At 54.0% G+C, this 21825-nt stretch overlaps 1 protein-coding gene and 2 pseudogenes across 1 annotated transcript; 2 read left to right on the top strand and 1 right to left on the bottom strand.

Annotated features, from left to right (window-relative positions):
- Nucleotides 1–996: 996 nt before the first annotated feature.
- On the top strand, nucleotides 997–5427 carry LOC129357024 (guanine nucleotide-binding protein G(olf) subunit alpha-like; annotated as a pseudogene).
- A 1948-nt stretch (nucleotides 5428–7375) lies between these two features.
- Nucleotides 7376–13567, top strand: LOC129357023 (zinc finger and BTB domain-containing protein 14-like). Its single transcript, XM_055026549.1, is given in 11 exon segments — nucleotides 7376–7541; nucleotides 8967–9155; nucleotides 9226–9396; nucleotides 9468–9563; nucleotides 9633–9776; nucleotides 9853–10097; nucleotides 10186–10271; nucleotides 10348–10428; nucleotides 10431–10486; nucleotides 11481–11576; nucleotides 13221–13567. Coding segments are annotated over 10 exon segments (1305 nt in total). The 5' UTR covers nucleotides 7376–7541; the 3' UTR covers nucleotides 13362–13567.
- A 156-nt stretch (nucleotides 13568–13723) lies between these two features.
- Nucleotides 13724–21825, bottom strand: LOC129357025 (rho GTPase-activating protein 18-like; annotated as a pseudogene).

The following is a 21825-nucleotide window of genomic DNA, read 5'->3' as shown; positions in this document are numbered from 1 at the left end:
TCCCTCACAACAGGACGCCCCGTCCCCCCTGCAGCAGGACGCCCCGTCCCTCGCAGCAGGACGCCCCGTCCCCCACCCCGTCCCCTGAGCAGGACGCCCCGTCCCTCGCCCAGACGCCCCGTCCCTCGCAACAGGACGCCCCGTCCCCTGCAGCAGGACGCCCGTCCCTCGCAACAGGACGCCCCGTCCCCTGCAGCAGGACGCCCCGTCCCTCGCAACAGGACGCCCCGTCCCCTGCAGCAGGACGCCCCGTCCCTCGCAGCAGGACGCCCCGTCCCTCGCAGCAGGACGCCCCGTCCCTCGCAGCAGGACGCCCCGTCCCTCGCAACAGGACGCCCCGTCCCTCGCAGCAGGACGCCCCGTCCCTCACAACAGGACGCCCCGTCCCCTGCAGCAGGACGCCCCGTCCCTCGCAAGCAGGACGCCCCGTCCCCCACCCCGTCCCTGCAGCAGGACGCCCCGTCCCTCGCAGCAGGACGCCCCGTCCCTCGCAGCAGCGTCCCGTCCCCCACCCTGTCCCTGCAGCAGGTCCAAAGCTGTTTGTGGTTCTGCTGCTGGTCGTCAAGCAGCTTGGAGCCAAACAGAAAATCCCCAAAGAGAAGAAGACGAAGACGAAGACGACTAATGAGGCGCCGTCAGGGGGAGGCGGAGCTGCTCAGGTGTTTCACTCGGCAAACATCACACAACCTGCAGCAGCTCCTCTCTGAACCGGACCGGACGCAGATTGGACCATGCCGTCACTGCTTCTTGTGACCCGTTTCTGTGGACTTGGATGGACGAGCGGAACCGGACTGAAGGCTAGACGGTCGCTGATTCCCAGCAGGTAAAGGTCAGTCCACTGGGACCGCAGCCGTACTGGGTCCACTTAGATTATGCAGTGACCCGTTTACAGCCGGAAGGTTCTGATGTCCCAGACGGGTCGGAACCAGAGCAGAGTCCAGATTGTCCTACTGGGTCTCTAACTGCTTAAATCTGCTGAACTGATATCTGGTTCTGGTCCTACTGGATTCCATCCTGACCGGTCTCATCTCTGACCGGTTCTGGTTCCAGTAGAGATGGGGTGTTTAGGTGGGAAGACGGACGAAGAGCGACTCGACGAAAAGGCCAAAAGAGAAGCAAACAAGAAGATCGAGAAGCAGCTGCAGAAGGAGAGACAAGCGTACAAAGCAACACACCGTCTGCTGCTGCTGGGTGACACACCTGTCTGTCCTCCTGTCTGTCCACCTGTCTGTCCTCCTGTCTGTCCACCTGTCTGTCTGTCTGTCCACCTGTCTGTCTGTCTGTCCACCTGTCTGTCTGTCTGTCCTCCTGTCCCTCTACCTGTCATCATCTCGACGGTCCAGGCTTCATTTGTTCTCCTCTCTACCCCCCATTGGTCTGTCCTCCTCTCTGTCCACCTGTCCTCTGTGTGGTTGTGCAGGTGCAGGAGAATCAGGTAAAAGCACCATTGTGAAGCAGATGAGGATTCTCCATGTGGACGGTTTCAACGCTGAGTGAGTCTGGGTTTGTGGGAACCGGGTCGACACCAACCGGTTTCATGAACTCTGGTTTGTTCCCAGAGAGAAGCAGCAGAAGGTCCAGGACATCAGGAAGAACGTGAAGGACGCCATCGTGGTGAGTCGGACCGGAGCACAGGGTCATGAGGGTCATCGGGGTCATGAAGGTCATCGGGGTCATGAAGGTCATCGGGGTCATGAAGGTCATCGGGGTCATGAGGGTCATCGGGGTCATGAGGGTCATCGGGGTCATGAAGGTCATCGGGGTCATGAAGGTCATCGGGGTCATGAGGGTCATCGGGGTCATGAGGGTCATCGGGGTCATGAGGGTCATCGGGGTCATGAAGGTCATCGGGGTCATGACGACGGTGTCCTGGCTCCAGCAGGACCTGGTCCTCCAGGTGGACACGTCTCCGCCCTCGTCCTGACCGTCGGCTCCATCGGCCAATCAGCTTCTGTCTTTGTTGCAGACCATCGTGGCGGCCATGACTACGCTGACTCCGCCCGTCCCTCTGGGAAACCCTGGCAACCAGTTCAGAGTGGACTACATGAAGAGCATCGCTCCGCTTTCAGACTTCGATTACACGGAGGTAAAACCACCTGCACAGCTCAGTCATGTCAGCTGTGATGTCACTCAGGTGTGTCTGCAGCAGAGGCAGCAGGTTGGAGGGTCTGCGCAGGTTATTGATCTCTGATCAGCAGAACCTCTACTTCCCCTCAGAACCAGGTCCAATCATTCTCCTCACTACTTGGTTTGGTTCTGATGGTTTGGTTCTGATGGTTTGGTTCTGACGGTTTGGTTCTGATGGTTTGGTTCTGATGGTTTGGTTCTGACGGTTTGTTCTGATGGTTTGGGTCTGATGGTTTGGTTCTGACGGTTTGGGTCTGATGGTTTGGTTCTGATGGTTTGGGTCTGATGGTTTGTTCTGATGGTTTGGTTCTGATGGTTTGTTCTGATGGTTTGGTTCTGACGGTTTGGTTCTGACGGTTTGGGTCTGATGGTTTGGTTCTGACGGTTTGGTTCTGATGGTTTGGTTCTGATGGTTTGGGTCTGATGGTTTGGGTCTGATGGTTTGGGTCTGATGGTTTGGTTCTGATGGTTTGGTTCTGACGGTTTGGTTCTGATGGTTTGGTTCTGATGGTTTGTTCTGATGGTTTGGTTCTGACGGTTTGGGTCTGATGGTTTGGTTCTGACGGTTTGGTTCTGACGGTTTGGTTCTGATGGTTTGGGTTCACAGTGTTTCTGGTAATATTCCCTGCAGCAGCAAAGGAGACCTCAGAGGAAAGACAGGTGACACCCGTCCTGAACAGGTAGACGGTTGAAGGGCTCCAGGCGGCACCAGGAGACCAGCTTGTTTGTTGTAATGACGGTAATGACATGATGTAACCAGTTCACCGGAGACGCACACAGCTGAGAGTCGCCTGAGGCCTCATTATCCAAACAGATCGTCTCCAAGGTCCTCACTCACCAAACAAGTGTTCACACTTCCTCTGTGCTCTGCTGATTGGTTCGTGAGACACTGGGATCCTCACTCTGTTGTTGCTGCCATCCAATCAGGAGCCTTCACACAGACCCATCCGTGATAGACATCCAGCTCTAGAACCTCTAGAACCTGTTTGTGTCTACGTACTCGCTGACCTGCCGTACTAACGGACCTGGTGCCACTTGTCATTTAGAGGCAGCCCAGACTGACAAAGCTGGTCTTCTGACCTTCATTCTCTGTTTGTTGTCTTTGTCCTCCATCAGTCTGAAGCAGGAACCAGTGTGCTGATGGACATGTGAGACAGAACAGACCAGGTTTAACTGGGATCTTTGGTACCAACAGGAGGTCATAAAGACATTCTGAGCCAGCAAGAAATAAGACCCTGGTAGAAAATGAGACTGAAAGGTCCAATAAGGAAGGAAGGCTGGTTTGGAACGGATGAATGGATCAGAGCAACAAGAAGTTTCTGGCATTCCCAGAACGGAGTAACCAGGAGACCAGGGTGGCTCATCAGGCCCACCTGTGATGTGGTGCCACCCCCCCTGAACCAGGTGCTGCTGTGTCCCTCTGCAGCATGCAGGGGGCGCTCACAGCTCTCTCTCCTGTTCTGCCAGGATTTCTTTGAGCACACCCAGAAACTGTGGGAGGACGACGGCATCAAGGTGTGCTATGAACGCTCCAATGAATACCAGCTGATCGACTGCGCCAAGTAGTAAGGACCCTGTGCATTAAGCCCCTCCCATCTGTACTGTGATGATCCAGGTGTAAAGCCTTTTACTGATCCTCGTGTGTTCTGGATTCCAGCTTCTTGGACCGATTGGACTCTGTCAGGAAGAGGACTACACACCTACCGACCAGGTGAGAGACCAACCAATCAGGCTGCAGCTTCCACCGTGGCTCCGCCTCTCTTCTTCTGCTGCAGGACTTGCTGCGCTGCAGGGTGCTGACATCTGGGATCTTTGAGACCAGGTTTCAGGTGGACAAAAGTCAACTTCCAGTAAGTTCTGGATCTGAGGTCAGAACCACCATGTTCTAAGCAGGAAATGAAAGGTGTGTGTGTGTGTGTGTGTGTGTGTGTGTGTGTGTGTGTGTGTGTGTGTGTGTGTGTGTGTGTGTGTGTGTGTGTGTGTGTGTGTCAGTATGTTTGATGTAGGAGGTCAGAGGGATGAGCGCAGGAAGTGGATCCAGTGCTTCAACGGTAAGAGCTGCAGCAGCAGCATTAATCAGCTGCAGCAGCAGCAGCATTAATCAGCTGCAGCAGCAGCATTAATCAGCTGCAGCAGCAGCAGCATTAATCAGCTGCAGCAGCAGCATTAATCAGCTGCAGCAGCAGCAGCATTAATCAGCTGCAGCAGCAGCAGCATTAATCAGCTGCTGGCTGAGTGTCAGCAGAACTCAGCCCGTTTGGTTCCCTCAGATGTGACGGCCATCATCTTCGTAGCGGCCAGCAGCAGCTACAACATGGTCATCAGGGAGGACAACTCCACCAACCGCCTCAGAGAGTCCCTAGATCTGTTCAGGTCCATCTGGACCAACAGGTGCTGGTGGTTCTGAACAGCTGTCTCAGCTATCTGACCTGTGATTGGCCGCGCTGACCTTCATGTGCTCTGTGATTGGCTGCAGGTTCCTGAAGACCATCTCTGTGATTCTGTTCCTCAACAAGCAGGACGTCCTGGCTGACAAGATCCTGGCCGGGAAGTCCAAGCTGGAGGATTATTTCCCAGAGTTCAGCAACTACCAGGCTCCTCCTGACTGTAAGAGCGAACACGCATGTGCTGATGGACATGTGAGGAACATGGAGCGCTTCTGACATCCATGTCTGTTTCCAGCTGTTCCAGATGTCGGCGAAGACCCCAAAGTGACCCGAGCAAAGTTCTTCATCAGAGACGAGTTCCTGGTAAAACCGATGGTGGTCAGGGAACTGACGAGTTCCCTCAAATGTGTTCCCTCCTATATCTTCCCTCTTACCGTGTTCCCACTAAAGCGTCCCCTCTAATGTGTTCCAGAGGATCAGCACGGCCAGCGCCGACGGGAAACATTACTGCTACCCTCACTTCACCTGCGCCGTGGACACGGAGAACATCCGCCGCGTCTTCAACGACTGTCGTGACATCATCCAGCGCATGCACCTGCGTCAGTACGAGCTGCTGTGATTGGCGGCTGGTCCCTGCTATGGCCCCGCCTTTTCCTGTTAGACCATCAATGCAGGCTTCTTCATGTTTAGAGTAGAAAAGAGAAATTCTGAGAATATGTAGTGTTTATGGTTCAAAAGGTCAGGGTTATTCAGAGCATTATGGGTAGTGTAGTGTACAGGCTGACAGAGTGCAAACATTTTTGTTAAAATATTTTTCCATGTTATGATGTTGAGTTCAGTTATAGCCTGTTGTTGATTGGCTGTTTTCAGATTTTTAACCAATCAGGACTTAGAGCTCATTTATCCAAACAGGAAGCTGATGTGAGTTCATTATTAGCATTAAAAAGGATTTATCAGCGCATTGGTGTCTGTTCTTCTTCAGCACCTGAGGTCCGAAAAGGCCCGGTTCTACTCAGTCAGTACAAGACCAGACAGAGTACACAAAGTTGAAGTGTGATGAAAAATATCATTTCTCTGCAGACAACAAGGGCCACCATTCAGAACCAAACTGGACCGTTCTCCAGGCTCAGCTTGAGAACCACAGCTGCAGAACTCAGAACCTCAGCTCAGCTTTGGACCTGAGGAAATCAGGCTGCAGTGAGAAAGTCTGCTTCCTTTGGAAGAACAGCACTCAGAACTAGGAGGTTCTTTCAAAATAAAAGCTCTTCTCTAAAATCAAAGCAGAGCATTATGACTGATGCAGAGGTTCTGGAGTCGATGTGAGCCACGGTTTCTCTGTGGTTCTGATGTAGAACCAAATGGAGTCAGAGGTTCGTCAGGTTCTGGTTCTGTCTGTGCGGGTCGGACCATCACTTGGACTCCCACTTTATATCAATGGATCAGTTCCAAAAATATCAAAGATGGAAGGAGAGGAATGCTGCTCAGTTCACACGGATCAAAACCAAAGGTCCTCAAAGATCTGGGTTCATCATTGGCTCCTCTAACCGATAAACGGCCTGAACTTACCCAGACACAAATAAAAGCTAACGAGTTACTCTGTCATAAGAGAAACTAGTCTGGGGCTTGATTCTTAAGTCATACTTTGAACATGTTGTCCTCTCACTTTCAACTATTTAGTTAGCAAGCTAAACGTTTAGCTCGCTAACATCATATTTAGGTAAAAAGATAAATCTTTAGCTTGAAGCTATATCTTAGTAACTAAACATTTTGCTGTCACTGCGTGGCCAAACATATGTGACGTCAGCGCCGCATTATTTGGTGCAGAATCACAAAAAATTTACTGAGTTTGCAAGATATGCGGCATCTGATTAAAAGGTTTTAATTCCTCACTGTTGCTATAGTTCCTTTGCTCATGGGAGCAAAATCATGTCAGAAGTGAAACGACTGGTGAGTTTATAACTAGATACCAGCAGGAGATACATCTACCTGGAAAATCCATCGCTATAGATCTAGAATCCTCAGAGCAAAACTAGTTAACTATAGGAGATGAATTCACTGATCATAAAGTGTTTCACGTTTTACTTCATTTTTGTATTCGTCTGAAATCAACCCTGAGAACTCCAACATGCTCTAGAAAACATAGATCTGACATGGAGGCTTGTAGGTTCACACAGATCAAATATATTAAAACAAAATGAAGACGAATATGCAGAGTAAAGACAAGACAACATTTAATATTGCACTTATCAAAATGCACACTGAGCAGGATCATTACAGAAATTTGAAAATATACATGTGTATTAATAGTGCATTAACAAACAGATACACATTTGTGTATTTTGTTTTTCTGGGAAGATCTGAAGCTGTTTTTATTTAAAATATATTTTATTAACCAGATGAAGAGCCAGCAGAGAGGAACAGAAAAAGCAAAGGAGGTGGATTAGCAGAGCTGCAGCAGCAGCTGATGGTTTCCATGTCTGTCTGGATCTCTACAGATGCAGCACGGACTGCTACTGGAGAGCCTTCACGTCCACTCCGCTCTGAGTTCAGACAACATTCTCGGGATAAATAAAGCATTTTAAAAAATCTGCCAAATTAAAAGTGATACAAAGTCTGGAGATTCATTCTGGTTCTGGTTCTGGTTCTGCTGGGGGATTGTTGTGGAGCGAGTTATGTTGGAATGACTCTTTTGGTTTATTGAAGTGATCAGTTCGGTTCTGAACCGGGTCAGAACCAGTTCACCCTCTGGTTCTGACCCGGTTCTGAGGGTCTTCCAGAGTCGACCGAGACCGTCCAGCTCGGACACGGAGCTGCAGCGTGGCGCATGCGCCGTGTGGGTCAGGCTGTGGGCAGTTTGGCGCGCTGCCTGCGTGCCTCCGCAGAGTGTGCGTGCTGGCGCAAAGCGCGGCCTCCTGCGCTCGTCCTCAGCCGCCGCAACACAAACAACAACAATAAACAACAACAGGCGTCCTGCTGACCGGACGGCCCGGCTCGCGGCCGCGGACACACCCACAGGACTCGGCCACGGTAAGAGCTCGCTCCGGCCGCCGTGCTCTCTCCCTTCGGGACCGGGCTGCCTGCGCGCTCTCTCGAGCCGCTGCCGGCCGCCGGAGCTCCGCTCCGAGGCCGCGGCCCCGCCGCTCGCGTGCCTGCGTGTCGGGCAGCCCGCGAGGCCCGGGCACCGGAGCGCGCGCCTCGGGCACGGAGCGGAGCGGAACGGAGCCGCCATCTTGTTTTAGCGGCCGAACCGAACCGAGCCGGAACCCGCGGCTCTGCCGGAGCCGGGCTTTAGGCCCGAACTCCACGCCTGTTTCCGGCCGGATCGGAGTGGTTAGCATGTTAGCTACATACAGCTAACCGGGTCGAGCTCCGAGCCCAGCTCTGGTTCCGAGACACAGTCCGAGCGTTCGGTTCCACCTCAGACCTGCACTCTGGTCCCCGTCGGGTCCGGTCCAGTTCTGACGGTCCCGAACCCTGCCTCATTTCTGGTACCGGAGTCGACCCGGTCTGGTTCGGTTAATGTAAACACAGAAGGCCTCGGTGCTGCTTGGCGGGTCCGGTCCACATCAGAACCCGGTTCCGAATGAGTCTGGGACTCAGCTGGTCCAATAAGTTCTGATGACCGTCTGCTGCCTCTGCAGGGGACGCGCACACGCTCCGAGCGCGTGCCCGTCTCATTAGTAGTGCGCGAGACTAGCAGGAAGCAGACAGCGCGCGCCAGCAGCAGCACAGGGCAGGATCCAGCAGGTTCTGGACGGTTCTGACCCGGTTCTAAGGAACTGACACTGTTTGGAGCAGTCAGAGATCCAACAGTCGGGTTGGGCCGTTCTGGTGGTTCTAAAGAACCGACTTGGCAAGTTCTGCTTCATCAGCAGAACCATCTTCGGTTCTACTGGACCTACTCAGATCAACCCTTCCTGTCTGCTTGCAGAAAGCTGGATCAGAACCGGAACATTCTTCTGGTTCTGATGTCGGAGCGAATAACTGGGTCGCTCCGCAGAGACGGTTCCATCAGAACCGATCAGCAGCAGAGAAGGACGATGCCTCCTCTTCCTCATCTTCAATGTCCGACAGAACCACATGTCTCTGTAGAACCCGGTTCTATTCCTGGTCCTGAAACACTGATGAAGAAGTTGCAACAAAGCTGAGTTCAGTCTGGACCTGGGAGATGTGGTTCTGGTCCAGGAAAAGAACCTGGTTCTCTTTGACTTTGGCAGAAACATGAGAGTTAATTAAAGTCCACCTCTAGTGTCCCTGGTTCCCAGAGGTTCTGGTTCCGGTACTGACCACCTCTAGTGTCCCTGGTTCCCAGAGGTTCTGGTTCCGGTACTGACCACCTCTAGTGTCCCTGGTTCCCAGAGGTTCTGGTTCCGGTACTGACCACTCTAGTGTCCCTGGTTCCCAGAGGTTCTGGTTCCGGTACTGACCACCTCTAGTGTCCCTGGTTGTCAGATGACGGAGACGGTGAAGTACGTGGACGATGAACACAAGAGCATCTTCCTGAAGCTGCTGAACGAGCAGCGGCTGGAGGGCGAGCACTGCGACATCGCCGTGGTGGTCGAAGACGTCAAGTTCCGCGCTCACCGCTGCGTCCTGGCCGCCTGCTCCAACTACTTCAAGAAGCTCTTCAAGAAGCACGAGGTACCGCACTCTGACTCCGCCCATCGGTGGGCCGCGATGCTCCGGTTCTCACCTGACCCCGTGTCCTCAGGTGGACAACTCGTCCGTCATCGAGATCGACTTCATCCGCTCCGATATCTTCGAGGAGGTCCTGAACTACATGTACACGGCCAAGATCTCCGTCAAGAAGAAGGACGTCAACCTGATGATGTCATCGGGACAGATCCTCGGTATCCGCTTCCTGGACAAGCTCTGCTCCCAGGTAACGCTCGACCCACCAGGTGGAGAACCTGCCAGACATCAAAGAATGATGATGATGATGTGCTTCATTAGAAGCGTGACGTGTCGTCAGACGACAAGGAGAAGTTTCCGTATGACATCGTAAAGATGGCGCTGCCCCCTGAAGCCCAGCTGGCCGCAGACTCTGAGGTAAGGCTGTCAGCAGCCAATCAGCAGCCGGAAGCTGCCGTCCTCCGATCTGATTGGTCGCTTCCGCAGGAGTTAGGCGAGCACGATGATGCGCCGGGTGCAGACGACCTGGTGGAGGCATCCACCAATCAGGAGCTGGACAAGTCTCCCAACGCTGCGCTGCATGTGCAGGAAGCCATCTTGAAGGAGCTGACCAATGAGGATGTTCACAAGGTGCTCCACCACACCTGTTGCTGTTTGAACCTTCCCTGTCAGAAGCCGTCCATATGAACCTGTCGTCTCCTTTCAGGTGTCCTGCTACGACCAAGACGTGGTGACGGAGATGGAGGCGGAGCCTAAGGAGCTCGGGGCGGAGCATCACGCCACCCAGACGCTGACCTTCACGGACAGCATCGGCGAGGTGAAGGACGAGGCGGCGCCCGGCTGGTCGGCCGCCGCTGCGGACATGAAGTTTGAGTACCTGCTGTACGGACACCGCGAGCAGCTGGCCTGCCAGGTGTGTGGGAAGACTTTCCTGGACGAGAGCAGACTCAGGTAAGGTGGCGCCTGGTCCACATGGCGCGGCCCGGCGAGCGCGCGCACGCGGCCCGGCCTCACCTGATCCCACCTGTTCTTTCCCCAGGAAACATGAGAAGTTGCACTCAGCAGAGCGGCCATTCGCCTGTGAGATCTGCTCCAAGGCCTTCACCACGCACGCTCACCTGAAAGGTAACACTGGCACACCTGCTTCCGCGCCGCCACCAACTGGCTGTCTGACTCTGCCCCCACCTGCTGTCTGCTCCAGAACACCTGAAGATCCACACGGGCTTCAAGCCCTACAGGTGTGATGTTTGTGGGAAGTCGTTCATTCGAGCTCCGGACCTGAAGAACATGAGCGAGTCCACAGCAACGAGAGACCCTTCGCCTGCCAGATGTGTGACAAGGTGAGCTCACCTGAGGTTGATGATGATGTCACCATCCTGAAGACTTGAATCATGGGAAAGCTCTGGTTTGGTTTTGACTTTTCTGAAGCATGAAGCTGAACCGTCTGCAGACAGAAGTAATAGATCCCAGATTGATTTATTTAAACAGCAGGGGGCCAAAACAGGCCCTGAGGGACCAGTGGAGGGCTGTAGGGACCAGTGGAGGGCTGTAGGGACCAGTGGAGGGCTGTAGGGACCAGTGGAGGGCAGTAGGGACCAGTGGAGGGCAGTATGGACCAGTGGAGGGCAGTAGGGACCAGTGGAGGGCAGTAGGGACCACTGGAGGGCAGTAGGGACCAGTGGAGGGCAGTAGGGACCAGTGGAGGGCAGTAGGGACCAGTGGGGGTAGGGACCAGTGGAGGGCTGTAGGGACCAGTGGAGGGCAGTAGGGACCAGTGGAGGGCAGTAGGGACCAGTGGAGGGCAGTAGGGACCAGTGGAGGGCAGTAGGGACCAGTGGAGGGCTGTAGGGACCACTGGAGGGCAGTAGGGACCAGTGGAGGGCAGTAGGGACCAGTGGAGGGCTGTAGGGACCAGTGGAGGGCAGTAGGGACCAGTGGAGGGCAGTAGGGACCAGTGGAGGGCAGTAGGGACCAGTGGAGGGCAGTAGGGACCAGTGGAGGGCAGTAGGGACCAGTGGAGGGCAGTAGGGACCAGTGGAGGGCAGTAGGGACCAGTGGAGGGCAGTAGGGACCAGTGGAGGGCAGTAGGGACCAGTGGAGGGCAGTAGGGACCAGTGGAGGGCAGTAGGGACCAGTGGAGGGCAGTAGGGACCAGTGGAGGGCAGTAGGGACCAGTGGAGGGCTGTAGGGACCAGTGGAGGGCAGTAGGGACCAGTGGAGGGCTGTATGGACCAGTGGAGGCTGTAGGGACCAGTGGAGGGCAGTAGGGACCAGTGGAGGGCATCAGATATTGAACCTCCAGGTCAGTCGTCTCTGACTTGTCTCTCTCTGCAGGCCTTTAAACACAAGTCTCACCTGAAGGACCACGAGAGGAGACACAGAGGAGAGAAACCTTTTGTCTGTCCGTCCTGCACCAAGGCCTTTGCCAAGGTACCAGACCCAGTAGAGCACAGTGAAGGTTCTGGTTCTGGAGGCTAAAGCAGGTTGACCTCCATCAGTATCTGAGTGATAGTTGGAGACAAGAATGAAGTTTTGATCTCATTTTGAGCAGAACCAGCAGGATTCATGTGTTCACATTAGAATTTGACCCGGCGCTGATGGTTCTGGTTCCCTTCAAAGAACCTAGGATTCATTGATCATCCTCAGCTGACAGATCCAGAAACAATCCGGGTTTCAGCTCTGTTGTGAGGCAACTGGACCTTCTGCCCCCCTCCAGAGCTCTCTGGACTTTGTACTAGAAGGTTCTGTTCTGGTCCTTCCGGACCTCCTCTGGGTCATCTAGGAGCGCGGCTCTTCAGACGGGCCTGGACCGGTACTGGCTGGCCCGGGAACCATGACGTGCTAACCATGAATGTTAGCTCTGCTAATTGTAAACAGTTCCATTACCCTAAGAGCTAACCTTAAATATCAAGTCTGCTAATGCTAAAGAGCGCTAACTTCTACTACGTTGATACCCACCGACGGTCAATAGCACATTAGCTACAACTTAGCATAGCGCTGTCTGTAGGCCACGCCTTCCTGTTCAGAAGGGAATTTGGATCAGACATTTCACTAGTTTCAGTTTTATAGTTGTCTTACATTGATTACATTAACTGTCGCTAATGTAATCAATCAATCAATCAAATGTTATTAGTATAGCACATTTCAGCAGCAAGGCATTTCAAAGTGCTTTACATCATAAACACTAAAACACATAGAATCAACAATACATTAAGTCAAGTTCCATCATTACATTTTTAATTGATTACATTTCAAATCAAACTCTAACCAGCTGGTTTTTAGTTGAGATTTAAAGGAAGTCAGGGTTTCTGCTGTTTTACAGTTTTCTGGAAGTTTGTTCCAGATGTTTGGTGCATAGATGCTGAAAGCTGCTTCTCCTCTCTTGGTTCTGGTTCTGGGGATGCAGATCAGAACCAGAACCAGAACCTGAGAGTCTGGAAGGTTGATACAACAACAGCAGATCTTTGATGTATTGTGGTGCTAAACCGTTCAGTGATTTATAAACTAACAACAGTATTTTAAAATCTATTCTTTGAGCTACAGGGAGCCAGTGGAGGGACTTTAAAACTGCTGTTATGTCTCTGTCTTCCTGGTTTTAGTGAGAACAGGAGCAGCAGCTTCTGGATCAGCTGCAGCTGGAGGATTGATTTGTTGGACAGGCCTGTGAAGATGCTGTTACAATAATCAATGTGACTAAAGATAAACACATGGATGAGTTTCTCTAGATCTGGCTGAGTCATTAGTCCTCTAATCCTGGAGATGTTCTTCAGTGATAGAAGGCCGACTGATTAACAGCAGCAGAGTCATTTGCTGTGATGCATTACAGGTGGAGATGGTGTTGAGAGGAAGTGGAAGTGCTGCGTAAATTTCAAAATAAGAGCATGAATAGAAACGTCTCAAAACCAGCTAATGATAAAAACTTCAACAATGTTGAACTTCAACTAACAAAACAGCCAAGTAAATTAGTTTATGTACAGGTGAGGCCAGAAGTATTCATATGCCTAGTAGGGTTTCTGCCATTCACACCAAGACCGCTGGACTGAGCGGTTCTGACCCACGTCTCTGCTGTTCCAGGCGTCGGACCTGAAGCGCCATGAGAACAACATGCACAGCGAGAGGAAGCAGCTGAACCCGCTGCAGAGCGACACGGAGACGCTGCAGGCCGCCGCCATGGCGGCAGAGGAGCAGCACCTGGAGAACATCAGCTGCTCCTAACACCTGGAGGACCGCTCTGACTCTGACCTCACCTCCCTGCCCTGAGGTGACCCCTGACCTCAGCCCACTAGAACTCTGACCCTGTGGATTTTATGAAGCAGTTCCGCTCAGTTTCATGAGCGGAGCCGCCATGTTGTGCAGAACTCGTGTGATGATGTCATCAGACAGATGATGGGATGAAATCATGAAATAAAATGTTTTTCTAACCCAGTGTGAACTTTTGCTGCCCTCGGCAGCGACTGGCAGGCGCTGCAGCCTGCAGTACCGGCAGCGACCAGCAGGAGGATGACAGCGCCAGGTTCAGGCTTTTATTACAACATGAGCAGGTAACAGACAGGTGAGCTCAGGGCTTGATCAGCCAGTCACAGCCAGGGTGACCCTGTAGACGTCCAGCAGGCAGCAGTCCGGCTGCAGGCGGCGTCATCTGACAGGGAGACGGGGACAGACAGGGAGACAGGTGTCCAGGTGTTCCTCAGACAGCTGGAGGTGATGATGTCATCAGGATACTTACAGATGTTTCCTCCGACCTCGTACAGGTGTTGGGTGGGCTGGGGGCAGACAGAGAGGCGGTCAGGTGACATGAGTGGGGGCGCTCACCTGGACGGACTTGTCCTCACCTGGACTCGGACTGGAAGCGGTCGTCACGTCTCCGGCGGTCGTCTGTTCGTCGAGCTGGATCGCCATGGAACTTAGTGTGCAGCGGAGCGTGAACCCGGATGACCCCTTCGGACAGCTCGCCGACCTGGAAGCAGAACCCGAGTCGATCGGTTCTGGTTCAGCTTCCTGTCAGGAAGGTTCTGACCCAAAAACCAACAAGCATGAAGTGGTTTTGGACCAGGTCATCATTGCTCCAGCCCAGAACACGGTTCTGCTGATGAATCGGGTTCTGCTGATGAATCGGGTTCTGCTGATGAATCGGTTCTGCTGATGAATCGGGTTCTGCTCCAGGACGAGGCCGACCTGATGGGGTGCAGTGCCTGCGGTGTCCCCCAGGGGTCAGTGTTGGGCCCTGAAGTGTTTCCTGTCGGGTTAATCTAATCCAGAATAAACCAGCAGAAGCAGTTTGTGTTTCCAGACTGCGTGTGTGTGTGTGTGCGTGTGTGTGTGTGTGAACAGGCTTATTGACGATGTTTTGATAGTTTATTTATAAATCTAATCAGTTCATGAAGAACATTTAAATAAAGAGGAGCTTTGCCCTGCACAGGTTTATCATGAGGCCTGAAAGCTCTGCTGTGTTCCAGATAATCCAAACCTCCATGTCTGCAAGATAAGCTGCAATGGTTGGATTCTGAGGGGTTAAAGGTCACCCAGCAGTGGAAGGAGATCCTATGTTGTCAAACATGGTTCTATTGGATCCAAACATCTGCTCCACCTCCAGCTGAGTCAAACCAACCTGTTCCCCTCCTGGCCTGTGGGGGCTGCACCAAGAACCACTGAAGGAAACGTCAAGGCGTCAGATTGGAGGATTTCTCTTTGGTTGTATTACCCAGAATGCCCTGCACTATAGTTCACTTCCTGCTTTTGAGGGGCGGTCCTTGGTCCACTTGGACTTCACATTCAAACCGAACCCAAACTGAGGTTTGCAGGACCAGAGGTCATAGGTCGATTAGAATTCACACCTAAGCAACTGAACTGGACTTCAGTTCAGTCCTAGGAGTTGGACTGAAGCGGCCTAAACTGGGCTGGTGGGAATTCAGCCCAAAGTAGACGCAGAACCTGAGCTGGTTCTGATTCTGGTCCTGGATCTGGATCTGGTTCTGGATCTGGTTCTGGTTCTGGTTCTGGATCTGGATCTGGATCTGGATCTGGTCCTGGTTCTGGATCTGAATCTGGTTCTGGATCTGGTTCTGGTTCTAGATCTGGTTCTGGGTCTGAACTCACCAGGTTCCTGTCGTTCTTGTCATTGTTCCTCCTGAGCAGTCGGGACGTCGTCCTGCTCAGGTTGAACTGTCTCTGATTGGACGCCTGGTTCATCTGTCTCACCTGGGTCAGGAGAAACTTCGGGAGCTGCGGGAGACGACAGGAAGTGATGTCAGAGCGGCTGGGACGCCGACGTCACGGAGGACACGGCGCAAGGCTCACGGTCCAAAGCAGGTCCTGGTGCCGGATCATGAGTCGGATCAGCCGGGCTCCGCCATCGCGTCCTCCATGTCCTCCTGTTGCTTGGCGATGGAGCGCTTGTTTCTATGGTTACGGCGGGCGAACAAGTTGGGGGCCATCACCATGGAGACGTTCACAGAGACATCCGGTTGTGGTCCTGATGAGAGACCACCTTCTGGAGGAAGAGCAGCAGGCCTGGAACCACGGGAACATCGTTCAGCGTGCGGAAATTTAAGGTGGACTGAAGAAGATGCAGGTTAAGGTGGAGTTTACCCTCAGCGTGTTTCTGTGAGCTTCAGGGAGGAGAAGGAGGAGGAGCTGCAGAGCCTGGACCTGGTGGACCTCAGAGGACACGCCTGCAGAGACACGTTAGCAGAGACACGTTAGCAGAGACACGTTAGCAGTGACACGTTAGCAGAGACACGTTAGCAGAGGACACGCCTGCAGAGACACGCCTGCAGAGACACGTTAGCAGAGACAGGTTAGCAGAGACACGCCTGCAGAGACACGTTAGCAGAGACAGGTTAGCAGAGACACGCCTGCAGAGACATGTTAGCAGAGACAGGTTAGCAGAGACACGTTAGCAGAGACACGCCTGCAGAGACATGTTAGCAGAGACACGCCTGCAGAGACACGTTAGCAGAGACAGGTTAGCAGAGACACGCCTGCAGAGACATGTTAGCAGAGACAGGTTAGCAGAGACACGCCTGCAGAGACATGTTAGCAGAGACAGGTTAGCAGAGACACGCCTGCAGAGACACGTTAGCAGAGACACGTTAGCAGAGACACGCCTGCAGAGACATGTTAGCAGAGACAGGTTAGCAGAGACACGCCTGCAGAGACACGTTAGCAGAGACACGTTAGCAGACACGCCTGCAGAGACACGTTAGCAGAGACACGTTAGCAGAGACACGCCTGCAGAGACATGTTAGCAGAGACACGCCTGCAGAGACACGTTAGCAGAGACACGTTAGCAGAGACAGGTTAGCAGAGACACGTTAGCAGAGACACGTTAGCAGAGACACGCCTGCAGAGAGGAGCTGTTTGTGTGTGTGTGTGTGTGTGTGTGTGTGTGTGTGTGTGTGTGTGTGTGTGTGTGTGTGTGTGTGTGTGGACGAACCCAGGACAGAGCAGAAGGTGGACAGGTGTGTGTGTGTCAGCAGCGGTGTGGGCAGCTCTCGGATGAAGAGCTTCAGCAGTCCACTGGCGTCCGCCGGCCGCACATCGGTCCAGTCAAAGGCAGTCCAGCAGCGGTCCAGCTCTCTCCTCAAGAACTGCAGAGGGACAGAGACAGACTGAAGTTGCAGTTTGAGACGAAGCCGGACCGGGTCGGGACGAAACCACGTGTCGCACCTTCAGTCTGGCAGCTGATCCTGGAACTCGAAGGATTCCTTCAGTCTGCAGACCACTCTGCTCCAAGACGCCCAACAGCTAGAGAGGCAGAGAGACGGACAGCTGCTCTGAGGACACACTGCAAACCAGCCTGTCACAATGCATGCTGGGAATGTTCAGCTGTTGTACTGCAGGATGTGACCCTGAAATAACGTTGGAGTGTAAAGCAGGCAGCGTTGGACTGTCGGTTCTTCACCTTCTGGAAGAAGACGGGCACTTTGACTCCAGGAAACCTCCTCCTGTCGTCGTCCAGCAGAGAGTTCAGCGAGACGCCGAACACGCCGCCGTCTGGTGGACAGAAGACCGAGTCACGTCTCCTGAAGACACACATTCCTCAAACCGTCAAACAGAAACACACCCCGAGTCCTGCGGCGCGGCGGCCGGCCGCGTTTGCTCTGGACTCCCAGAGCCAGCAGGAAGGTGGAGAGTTCGATGTGAGCGATGAAGCCCAGGCGCGTGAGGTCGCGTGACGACAGGTCGTCTGTACAGGTGAGACCGTGTGACGGGGAGGCGGGGCCAAACTGCACACACGTACCAAGAGAGACCGATCGGCAGCCTGCGGGTGAGCTGCTGACTGATGAGCGGTCGGTCCCGATGCCGGCCACACTCACCTGCAGCTCACTGCTCTCATCTCCCTGGAAACGGACGCAGTCCCTGCACGTCCCGCCCCGTTTGCTCCGCCACGCCCTCTGAGTACGGAGTGTCACGCAGCAGCCAATCGGCACATCTCAGCCGACTCGGCGCCGAGGAGGCAGGGGCAGGACGGGTCTTCAGGCAGCCGGTCCCCGAAAACAAAGACGGAAGAGCGGAGCGCCCTGGAGACAGCACAGCAACACCTGGATCAGCCCGGAACGGTCCAGAACCAGAACCGGCTCCGGTGAAGAGCCAACAGAGGAACCTGAAGGACACCGTCGGCTCGTCAGGCTCCAGAACAGCTTTAGGTCCACATAACCTACTCAGATAATGGGACCTACAGGTAGGACTTGACCTCATATATCCAGACAGAACCAGAACCAGCTGGGACCCTCATAGTCCTGGTTCAGACTTTCAGTTGGATGTCGCCAGATTGGACCGTCACCAACACGCCCGGTCCAAATTAAATGGCTGCACATCAGTTAGCTTAGCATCAGCTGCTGGCAGAATGGGTGCAGGACTGCATGCTGGACAGCAGGTGGCAGTAGATAAAGGGTGAGCAGATTGAAACCTCCACCCAGGAACTGAAACGTCTTTAGAACCTCAGCAGAACCACTGAGACGTTTTCAGTGTCTTCAGTCTGAGCAGAAGGAGCTTCAGGACCTGAAACGTCTCTGAGTCTGTCAACAATCAATATTCACATCAAAAAGAGCCGACGCAACCACTTCAGGAAACATCTGGAGGTCAAAGGTCAAAGCTGCAGAAACAACATAAAACTTAATGAGTCACCGCTTTCATTTGTTGGTTTGATAAAATGTTGGAGCTGACCACCATCTTTTTATTCTCCTGAATAGAGCAGGAGATCCGGGTCGGGTCGGGTCAGGTCACGTCGGGTCGGGTCAGGTCCGGGTCGGGTCGGGTCAGGTCGGGTCAGGTCCGGGTCGGGTCGGGTCAGGTCGGGTCAGGTCAGGTCGGGTCGGGTCAGGTCCGGTCGGGTTGGGTCGGGTCGGGTTGGGTCAGGTCGGGTCGGGTCGGGTCGGGTCGGGTCGGGTCGGGTCGGGTCGGGTCGGGTCAGGTCCGGGTCAGGTCCGGGTCGGGTCGGGTCAGGTCCGGGTCGGGTCCGGGTCGGGTCGGGTCGGGTCAGGTCAGGTCGGGTGGGTCGGGTCGGGTCGGGTCGGGTCGGGTCGGGTCAGGTCCGGGTCGGGTCAGGTCCGGGTCGGGTCGGGTCGGCTGGCAGTACCTCTGTTTGTGCTGCGGCGGATGGTCTTGGTGGTGGTGTGGTACCGCGGTGGAGGCGGTTCTGGATGCTGTCGGATCGGGTCTGCAGAGTCGGTCTCGGGCTGAAAGGAAAACTCATTCAGGTTGTCAGGCTGATTGAACATGTGACTGACGTCCTTCATGTCCCACCTCAGTGAAGACGTCACGCACGTCTCTGATTGGCTGCCGGTTCCTCTTCCTCAGCGTCTCGTTGTAGTTGTCCAGCCTCTTCCTCACCGTAGCGGCTTGTTGCCGTGTCAACGTGGACAGCACCGCCTCCACCTCAGGTGGTGCCTCTGATGACGAAGAGCCCAGGACCAGGGAGGAAAGCCCCGCCTCCGTCAGCCACGCCTCTTCCAGCTCCGCCTCTGCAGGAGGAAAAAAACATGGAGGACGCGCGCAGACAGCGTCTCACTGCGGGCGAATAGCACTCACCATCCATGCTCTTCCTCTCCTCTTCTACCTCTTCCTCCTCCTCTTCCTCCTCCTCCTCTTCCTCGATGCTCTGTACCTCTCGCCAGTAGGTCTCCATGGCGACATGTCTGGAGTCAGAGGTCACTGTGCGGGGGGAGCTTGAGGAGGGGGGGGGGAGGCAGCAGAATGAGGTGACAACATCCTGTGGAGGAGGAAGAGAGTCTCCTCAATGAATGTCTGAGGAAGAACGGTTCTCCCTCATCTTCAGCATGTGCCCCGCCCACTGAGGCAGGCTCCACTCTGATTGGCTGAAGGTGTGAAGTCTGGAGTCCAGAGCTCTGAACCTGGAAACTCTGAACCTGGAGCTCTGAACCTGGAGCCTTGAACCTGGAACTCTGAACCTGGAGCCTTGAACCTGGAACTCTGAACCTGGAACTCTGAACCTGGAGCCTTGAACCTGGAGCCTTGAACCTGGAACTCTGAACCTGGAGCCTTGAACCTGGAGCCTTGAACCTGGAACTCTGAACCTGGAGCCTTGAACCTGGAGCCTTGAACCTGGAACTCTGAACCTGTAGCCTTGAACCTGGAGCTGTGAACCTGGAACTCTGAACCTGGAGCCTTGAACCTGGAGCCTTGAACCTGGAACTCTGAACCTGGAGCCTTGAACCTGGAGCCTTGAACCTGGAACTCTGAACCTGTAGCCTTGAACCTGGAGCTGTGAACCTGGAACTCTGAACCTGGAGCCTTGAACCTGGAGCCTTGAACCTGGAACTCTGAACCTGGAGCTGTGACTTCTGGTTTCCAGGCTGTGGCTGCAGATCTGTGTTCAGAGTTTGTGGCTTTTGCAGTTAAACTGTCTTTAAATATTCATGAGGCTTTTGACAGGAAGTCAGTTTCTTCCAGCCATCGATGTGTGTGTGTTACTGTGTGTGTGTGTTACTGTGTGTGTGTGTGTGTGTGTGTTACTGTGTGTGTGTGTTACTGTGTGTGTTACTGTGTGTGTGTGTGTGTTACTGTGTGTGTGTGTGTTCCTGTGTGTGTGTGTGTGTGTGTGTTACTGTGTGTGTGTGTGTTCCTGTGTGTGTGTGTGTTCCTGTGTGTGTGTGTTACTGTGTGTTTACTGTGTGTGTGTGTGTTACTGTGTGTGTGTGTGTGTGTGGTGAGAACCCCAGCCTAATGGTTCTGGTTCTCTGGGGACGGGAGACGCTCCGTCTCAGCCTGTTGTGTCCATTAGCAGGAAATGGACGGAGGCTGTGGGTCAATCAGAGACGAGTGTTTTCACTCAGGTCCTCAGATAAAAGTGAACCTGGTTATGGATCAGCTGACGGCGTCTCCAGGACGAACGTCTTCGGCTCTGAACCGGTCCGGACCGGTGTGTGGGCCCGGTGCCGGGTTTCAGGACCCAAAGCCCGTCAGATTCTCTAGAACCACCTGAAAGCTGCCGGTACCAACACTAAGTGACGCCACACAGCTGGATCGGATCAGGAATGTCTCTGGAGAACCTCTAGAAAATGTCCAACATTTGGACTCTACAGCCATCTGAAGTTCTCATGGTACTTTGTCCAGAACCGCCCTAACGGATCATTTCTAGGATCACCACAAAAACTCTGCAGGAACTCAAAGTTTCAGCAGAACAACCGTCGAGTCGCCAGAACTTTTCTGGAACCACGGAGAAAACAGAACCAGCAGGTGTTGACCGGCCCACTCTGGACTTCCTGAGAGGTTCTGATAGCTCCAAACATTCGGAACCTGGCTGTTCTGCTGATCGGACCAGGTCGGAACAAAGAAGTCCAGAGACGTTCAGGAGGATCTCTGTTCCGTCTCTGACCAATCCAGAACCATGAGAATATGGACCGGACCAGTAGTGTTGGTCATATTTCTGCTGGGTCAAAGCTTAGGTCCAGTTTGAAGGATCGGAACCAGAACCAAAAACCACCAAGTCACGCCTGAACGCTGGCTGGTTCTGGTCCTGATTTAGGAGTCCGTCTTACTAAAACCAGAAGCAGGTCCAGTCCTTCAGCCCCATCAGAACCACAGAGAAACGACGCAGAGACAGAAACGGGACGGGCAGAACTCACCTCCGCTCGGTCCGGCTGCTCATCGGGTCTGAGGAAGACGAGGAGGAGGGAGAGGAAAGCAGGAGGAGCTCCAGCTCAGACGGGGCGGGTCCGACAGCTGGACCGGGCCGGACAGCTGGACCGGGCCGGACAGCTGGACCGGGCCGGACAGCTGGACCGGGCCAGACAGTTGGACAACTGGACCGGGCCGGACAGCTGGACCGGGCCGGACAGCTGGACAGCTGGACCGACTGAGCCCCGGCTCAGCGTGCATCAGAAATAGTTTGCTGATGAAGAACCTCAGAGGAACCGGACCGGGTCAAAATCCAGCTGCTGCAGCAGAACCATTCTGCTCTGCAGAACCAGTTTGGGTCAGAACAAAGTTCTAAAGCGTCAGTCCAAACAGAACCACCCAACAGGTTCTGCACTGGTTCTGCAGGGTTCCAGAGGGACTGGACCGGTTCCGGTTCTGGACAGCAAGACATCAGCAAAAAAATATTGCCAGTCCACAGGTCAGAGGTCAACCGTTCTGGACCGACCCTGGTAGAGTTCTCCCAGAACCAAGTCCATGATTCCTCGGACCAGAACCAAGAAGACCCGCTGCAGCAGAA

The sequence above is a fragment of the Poeciliopsis prolifica genome, unplaced genomic scaffold, assembly GCF_027474105.1.
Source record: "Poeciliopsis prolifica strain line A6 unplaced genomic scaffold, Auburn_PproV2 SCAFFOLD219, whole genome shotgun sequence".
Classification (NCBI taxonomy): Eukaryota; Metazoa; Chordata; class Actinopteri; order Cyprinodontiformes; family Poeciliidae; genus Poeciliopsis; species Poeciliopsis prolifica.
This window is presented reverse-complemented; position numbering and strand designations above follow the sequence as displayed.